Source organism: Ricinus communis, chromosome 9, assembly GCF_019578655.1.
Source record: "Ricinus communis isolate WT05 ecotype wild-type chromosome 9, ASM1957865v1, whole genome shotgun sequence".
Taxonomy (NCBI): Eukaryota; Viridiplantae; Streptophyta; class Magnoliopsida; order Malpighiales; family Euphorbiaceae; genus Ricinus; species Ricinus communis.
The window spans coordinates 18134741-18143185 of NC_063264.1; the positions used below are offsets into that span (position 1 = coordinate 18134741).

At 26.1% G+C, this 8445-nt stretch overlaps 1 protein-coding gene across 2 annotated transcripts; it reads left to right on the forward strand.

Annotated features, from left to right (window-relative positions):
* Nucleotides 1–3975: 3975 nt before the first annotated feature.
* Nucleotides 3976–8017, forward strand: LOC112536524. 2 transcript variants are annotated; one of them, XM_025159300.2, is made up of 7 exons: nt 3976–4193; nt 4489–4594; nt 6140–6264; nt 6378–6650; nt 7251–7542; nt 7617–7729; nt 7815–8016. In XM_025159300.2, exons 2-7 carry the CDS (start codon nt 4514–4516, stop codon nt 7831–7833), a joined length of 903 nt encoding a protein of 300 aa, XP_025015068.1. In that variant the 5' UTR covers nt 3976–4193; nt 4489–4513; the 3' UTR covers nt 7834–8016. The 2 variants fall into 2 exon arrangements, with proteins under 2 accessions (XP_025015068.1, XP_048235029.1); XM_048379072.1 differs by having other exon boundaries at nt 3976–4594; nt 7815–8017.
* Nucleotides 8018–8445: the final 428 nt, after the last annotated feature.

Below are 8445 nucleotides of genomic sequence, written 5' to 3' on the forward strand. Positions count from 1 at the left end.
TCAATTTAATTGAATTTTAGTTAATTAAATATTTAAATTTATGTATCAATTTTGATAAAATTAAAAAGTTATAATAAGATTCTAAAAAGCATTAAAGTTGGTAATTTCTTTTGCAATTAAGGAAAGTGAGATTCTAACTTAGACATCCGCATTGAGTGCTCAATCAACTGTAGTGCTCCGTCAGCAAGATTACAGTCTTTTTAATCTTTATTTTAAATTACAAAAGTCATAAATAAAGAACCAACTAACTTTAGGTTGGAGTGACATTTTATCCTAATCAAAACTCATCCGCTAATTCTTCAACATTAGTGGATTCAGACCTCCCTTTTATTTTTTCCAAATTTCATTATGGTCATAGATCACCCAAGTTTGAGTCTATAAGTAATGATAATTGCGCTATAAAAACTCGCTTTGCTACAGCTCCGATGGATTCTTTTAACCAAGCCATTGTTTATGAGTCATCAGCTCATTCTTCAACGAATATACGATCGTAATGTTTTTTATAATTAACTCAAAAAATATTTTATGAATTCTCTTAGAGAAGAAAAAGAAATTAATCTATTTTATTGATTAAAAACATTTTCTTTTATGGCTGATTTGCAAATTGTATCCATCTTATAATTTAGATAAATCAGAATTGATTTTTGACTTCAGTAATTCACAACGGCAATAATTTTCTTTTAATATATTGGGATAGACTAATATTGTGGTTCATATAATAAATTTCTTTAAATTGTATGGAAAATGTATTTAAATTTATATTTAATGTGTTTGGTATAAGTAAAAATTTATTTGAAAGTTTATCTCATTAAATTCATGAAATTGGTTATGGCAACCAGATTTTATCATCATTATGTTTAATTCAAATCCTACAAAAAATTTATTTTAATTATTAAACTAGACAGTGACCTACACAACCCTACGAGATTAATAAAATAATTATATACTAAAGTTGATAAAATTGTTAATAACTAATATATATAATTTCAATTAAATAAAATTAAAGTATCTTTCAAAAATTCGTTTATTATGATAAAATGAGATAAAAAATTATGGAATGAATTTAACTTTTAAATGAATTATTTTAAGTCGAAATTATGGTATTTTAATATTTCTAAATAAAATTCAATTACATTGGTACTCACAATTTCTAATATATAGAACTAAAAATTTGATTTGGATAATGACAATTATTAGTTTTAGAGCTAAAAAGATTGAAACAAATGTTATTTTTTAACAAGGAATGCTCCATTTAAAATATTATTTTAATTTTAGAATACATAATAAAAATTTAAATAATAAATAATAATAACGTTATTAAAATAACAATACATCTACTCTTTGTAAAAGTCTAAATAATAAGATACCTTCATGGTGTCAATTCTTTAACTGCACGCAACCGTATTTCTTTTGGCTGATGGCAATATATATGTATTTATTAATATTAAACCAGTTAAAATGTTAGAATCAACATTGTAGTTTGTTTTAATCTTTGGGTTTTAGTTGAACTATTTAATTTTTAATATTGTTATTATTAATATTCTGCGTGTTCATATTTTTAGTCTTGCCTTTATTCAATGTACACGTACCTTAAAAACTTAGAATTAGTCACTGCCAGCGACTAAAATTATTGCAAATATAAATTTCATTTTCAGGTTTGGAAAGTCAACTTTGCCAAAACAATATAATATCTGGGAAAATAGTCCAATGCTTCAGCTATAAGTTAGTCCAATGATAATTGTTCAATTTATACGATAATTTTACAAAAACGACGTATCTTTATATATTAATTCTATTAAAAAATTATAATTTTAGTGTATGTTTTATTTCTTAAATATAAAAAGGAGTTTATAATTTACATTTAGAGAGTTAAACTTCACTCTTTATTTTGAATTTAATATATATAAATTTTATATATTTTGTTAATATTTTTCATTAGCTAAAGTTAAAAAAATAAAATAAAAGTAATAATATTTATGAAAATAAAAGTAAAATATAAAATATACTATAAAAAGTCAATTGAATTTAAACTACAAATTTTTTATTTTTTATATTTGAATATCTTTAAGATATTTTTTATTTTATAGATTATGCTCTTTAAAATAAAAAGTGCTATTGAATATTCTTTGAAAAATTTATATATCTCATTATATATTTTAAATAATTCTAATTTAGTTGTTATCATTAATTTTTATTAAAATTTCTTGTTAGATATTTTAAGTGTCAGCTATTCACATTGATTTTGTTGGAGTTACCAACTCATCCATTGTTGCTATGCTATATGATTTTTTAACTATTGAGATTCAAATAAAAAAATCTAGTATTACATTGAAACTTAAAAAAAAAAAAAAAATTTAATAGAAATTTTACAATTTTGAAAAACAGTCGAAATTTAATTTTAGGTGAAATAATTTATGTTAATAGATGAAATTCGTTTGTGACTATTAATTACCCAACTAACAATTAAGAGAGAAAAACGGACTATAATTTGAGATGAACCAAAGAAGAAAAATAGAATATATTTTTAAATCGAAAGGACTAAATTTATATTTGTAGTTCTCATAATATGTAAAGTTTATCTTAAAAGTCTAAGATGGGGTAATAAACTCTAAAGAATAAATCATGGTCTCAGACAATTTTACACAAATATTTTATTTCATTTTAAATCTTTAATATATCATAGAATTAATTTTATAATCTACATAAAATTATAATTATGCATAGGTAAATTTTTTTGATATGGGACCTAAAAATATTATTGTTTATTATAATATAAATTTTATTCTTATATATAACTGTTTAAATTGAGTGCTAAAATTCTTTTGATTATATGAATCTTATTTTTATATAAAATATCAAGAATTTCTTATCTAGATTTGGTGTATATGTGCCACAACAAATAGGTTAGTGACATGTATTATTTTACATTTTGGTATTAAATAATTGATACATTATTTAAAATTAATAAATATATATATTAATCATTAATCAATTTGGTGTATAAATGGGATTTACACTAAATTTAGACAAAAATTTTCTTAAAATATCATTAGAGGGAGATTCTTACATTACTTGCTACCTAACATTCTGCTAAACTAACCAGCTATATTCTTAAGAAATTTTCTTAGTTATCTCTTAAAATATCACTTTCATTAACATAGATGGGTAATTGCCGGTTTAATATCCAAAGTTTGCATTTTGTTTCAAATTGGGTACCAAACTTCAATTTAGCATCAATCTAATAACTAAATTTTAATTCTTGTATCAACGGTAAGCCATTCATTAACTTCTTATAATTTTATGCATATGTGGCGATAAAAAAATAACACGGTAAGTAACTAAATATCAATGTCATTTAAGTAGTGGACTCTATTTCTATTCTAATCATACCTCACTATCTTTTTTTACTTTTAATCCTAATTTTAAAAATTACCCATTCTATTTTTCTAATACTTTGCATAAATTATTTAAACCCAACAGCCCACAACTTACATCTTTTACCACTCACAGTAGCTGATCATATTATTCAATCTCTTTCAAATACCCAAATGTGTAAATGATTTGGTAAAATTCTCTTCTAATTTAAGTAAAGTTTCAAGTTCGAGTCTTGAGTATGCAATTGCATTAAAACTTTTGAGATAGTATTTTGCTACCCATAAGAATCTTTCACGGCAATACTCTAAATTAACTCTAGATATATGTACACTAAAAAAATATCCACCTTATTTTCCAGTCGCCACATACACAACGGAAATTCAATTTATGAGGAACTTATCATCGATATAAAAATCAAAGTTTAGTTATCAAATTGATACAAATTGGAGTTTGATACCTAATTTGAAACAAAGCATAAAGATTGGATACCAAATGGGCAATTAACCCTAACATAGTTCCTCTATCACTTGCCATCAACCACCTCTTAAACTAATATTTCTAAGCTAGTCTTTGAGAATGATAATCAGGAACGCGGCAATTCTGTCAACGTCAAGAGCCAGGAAGTTCTTTCTTCTGGTTTAATCTCTGTTATTATTATGTTTTTCTATAATAAAAAAATTGGATTTGGAAAAGAAGAGCTAGGGGTTGTCTCTTTTGAAATACATATAAAATGCAGCTCTGTCTTTAGCAAGTAAATTCTTGTGATGAACTGCTATCAGAGATTTTCCAACTCCCAGCGATTTCCATTATTCAATAAGGTCTGTTTGAATTCTCTATGCTTTTCTTTTAAAAAGAAATGGATTAACTGTTATATATTATACCTGCCTGTTCTCTTTCTTTCATTCTTTCTTTTTATTTTATTTTTTTAGGTTAATTAGATTTCATTATTTGGAGTATATACACAAAGGAATTATAGAATTTCTATCTTTCATGTTTCTGTTTTAAGTTCATCTCGCTGTTTTTCTTTTAAGCAAGAATAAGAACGCTGTTTTTTTCTTTTAATCACTCAATCTATTTCTTTCACTCTTGATGGAAACCGCATACAATTTGCAGGGATTCAGTAAATACGTAATTGATAATGGGGGAATCACCGGAGGGGCTCCAGGAAGTGGAATCTGATATAGCGAAGGCTATTATACTGAAAGAAATGAGTATCCTGGTCTTTACTTTCTTACTTCATACAACATTCAATCCTTTTGGGAACCAAAATGCATTTTGCTTCTTTTGATCGTTAGGATTTTGCTTTTGTGCACCAAGCATCACTTGTATATATTTATGTTTTACTACAAAATTTCAGTTTACATTTGTTTTTCTTATATATATATACACGAAGGGGAAGAATTTATATAATTCCAATATGATTCTCCCCCTTCGTGTGTGTGTATAAATTAACGGAAGATTCACAAAATTACTCTTATTCTTTCAAAAGATAAGAATAATAATCTTAGTGATATATCAATTAGTTTAATTCATGAAATGAATTTAAGGTCGCAGATTGTTTTTCTAAATAATTATAAAGTTATTGCATTAAATTACTCATTACAGCTAATAATAGTATGCATTCTTCATCATTTCATTTTTTGTGTTTATTCTGTCTTATTATTATTTCTTTTTGGGATAAATATAAAAAGATATCGTATAATTTTATCGTTTTACAACTTTTAAAAGGTATCACGTTAAATTACTCATCACAGCTAAAAATAGTATTGCGTTCTTCATCATTCGATTTCATTTTGTATTTATTTTATCTTTTTTTTTTTTGAGATAATTCTATTGTTCTATAACTTTTAGAAGTTATCACATTAAATTACTCATCACAACTAATAATAGTATTGCATTAGTTCATCATTTCATTTTTGTGTTTATTCTATATTATTGTTATTATTATTTTAGGATAAGTATTAAAATATACTAGGTGATTTTACTTTTTATAATTTTTATTATGTGTTTTTTTTAAACAAGGAGATGTATATGGTCACTAATAAAATAATAAAAAAATATTTTATTGTTAAAAGATTTAGATTCACAAAGATTTAGCCATTTTCATTCAGATTATTCATTATTATCATATTACTACATCTAATAATGTAAATTTAGAGCTTAACAATTCTTAATTTCGTTGTTTGACCGTCAAATAGCGATCTAAGAAGTTATTGATAGGATGAGATTGATTTGATGGTCAAATAACGACATTTCGAGTTGTTAAGTAATATTATCAGATATGGATAACGTGATAATGATGGTTTATCGAAGTGAAGATGACTAAATTCTTGCAAATCGAGATTTTTTAATGAGGAGATACATTTTTTTATCACGATTTATAATCACGTACCTCTTTTTAAATGAGAAGAAAATACATACTAAAAGTTGTTAAATAAATAAAATCACGTTATAGTTTTTTTTACTTATCCCTATTTTTATTTCCTCAAATTGGGTGATAACAATCGTATGGTGATAAGTAGATGCATCATTTGTGCTTATAATAATAATTAGTACGCGTGTTATGTTGCGTGTGCAAATTATTATTATAAAAATTATAATATAATTTTATTTAATAATTTAATATTTAATATAATATTAACAAGTAAATAATTTCTAAACATAATTTTATTTATTAGTAAAACTAGTAAAGTGTCCTTGAAAAATTCAATTTTTTAAGATTTTATTTTAAACTCAGTTCAGAAGAGTATTTTATTTTATACAGGCCAAGTCGAAGACATTGAAGGATGTCTTAAATGATTTGAGACGAGTAGACAAAATGACAATGGCATTGAATGGTGAACCTGTAGAGGAATATCGTCTAGCAAAAGACATACAAGATATATTGAGGTATGATGCTAGTGGACTTTTGTGGTAAAGTGAACGAATATGCAAACCATGTTAATAAATCTCTATTCTTTTAGAATAATACTTACTTTTTTATTATAATAATTATAATGTAGATGCATTATGATGGAGTTGAAGGGTTTACATGATAAAAAGAAGATACATGGATCGTTGTCTACGGAAACCATTGTTGCTTGGAAGGAAAAATTAGGCGTAATTGATGGTGTTACAGAGTATAAGTGGGAAGTAAAGTTACTATGTTCTTATGATTGTGGCGATGGGCAATATAAAAAGGACATGGAGGGTTTGATAAATCTGATTGATGAAATTCTCCAACACCAACCCATCCCCAAAGATGTAGCCCATCTTAAGGATATGCTGGAAAAAGGGTATCATCTGATTAACTTATTATCCTTTATATGTCTGCATTTCCTTATCAATGTTTCTCATGAACTTATTTTTGATGATTATCCCTGATTTTAACTTATTATTTAATCAGTCCGTCCATGGCAACTTTTAAATCCAACTTTTATATAACTCGAAATTGTAAGGATATATATCTCAAAAGAATTTGTAATATTATAAACTCCTTATTTTGTAAAAAAAAAAAAAAAAAAAAAAACTAATTATAAAAGTTGTAGACTTGATGGCGTAACTAGATATTCTAAACAACCCGGTGAGATTTAAATATATTTTTATAATGACAAGTGCTAAATTACTTCAAGTGAAAGTTGTATTTTCTAGTTATATTTTTCTTAAATAATTTCAGAATTAGAATAGATTGACAGATTTAAAAATAAATCTTCTTTTTTTCTCCAAACTACGTCGGGCTACTGCCACCCCAGCCCCAAGATAATTCTGACCTTGTATGGACTGCTTAGGCCAAGAAGTTAATATTGGTGTTAAGTGTCAATATGCATGTATACGTTCAAGGGTAAATTGGAAGCACTTGACTAATTTTTCACTATATATGGTATCTTTTGCCCTAGGATGAGCACTGCATTTCTATGTCTCCATCCATGCTTATGGACGTCAATGCAAGAGATGATAAACGTTGAACAAATGAGAATGGCTCATAAGAAAGCAGAGTCTCATAAATATGAGATAGAAGTTGGAGCTCAAGGAGTACCGATGAAAATTACTCAGAATTGGGATAAAAAGATTCCACCTGGGTCATTTCTTGTAAAAGTTAAAAGAAAAGGAAATTATGACCACCTTCGAACTCCTGCTTTAAAAATGTTATATTTCATGAGAGACGTATACAATCATGCCAAAACAACAGTAAGTATGGCCGAGACTATCACTTGTTTTATTAACTGTAAAATGGCTGATAAAAAATGATTTTTGTCATTTAGGAAGGGGAAGAACACTTCGACTGCAAGAAATTACAAGAAACACTTTACTGCATTTACCCGGAGTTCATGAGTAATTTTGTGGAACAAATTTTTGGCATAAAACAAATGCGAGAGTAATGCTCATAATATAATTTTTCTTGAATGCCTATTTATATTCTATCAAATCTAATTTACCTTTAATGGATTCTTCAATTGTAGTGCTCTTCAAGATGGATGACTCGGTGGAAGATGATTGATAAAGGTTGATCGTGTTATTCTTCATCTCTAAGTGCATCGACTAACTGCAGTGTAGGATTATGAAATTAAGGTGGATCCCACGAGGATAATATCTAATCATTGTTTAAGAAATATGTAAAATAATTTTTAAAAGATTTTATAAGAAAAAATTATAAAATAATTAATAAAATAATTAAAAACAGAATATCAGATTTTAGAAGTCTAGAGATTCGAATTTCGAAATAAATTATAGATATCAATTTTAAAAATTCATTCTCAAATATAATTGCTCTCAAGATAAATCAATTCTCTTTCAAGTAATTAACATGTATCTAACTAAGAAATTACCAATTCTCAAAGATAATAACTTAATCAAACCTATTATACAACAATTCTTGCATCATAATGTCACGATTCTATCTTTGGGCCCATGACCGGCACTAGGGAATAGGTAGGCGTAAGGTCACTGAATTCCGTAGTAAGCCTGACACTCGCTAACTCAATTAAATCTCATCTCATTTTACTGATGCCACAATTTATCTTAACTGTTAAATTTTACATATTAATTCGGTCTTCCAGAAGAATTAGGCGAAATCCGAAACTACAGAAAATT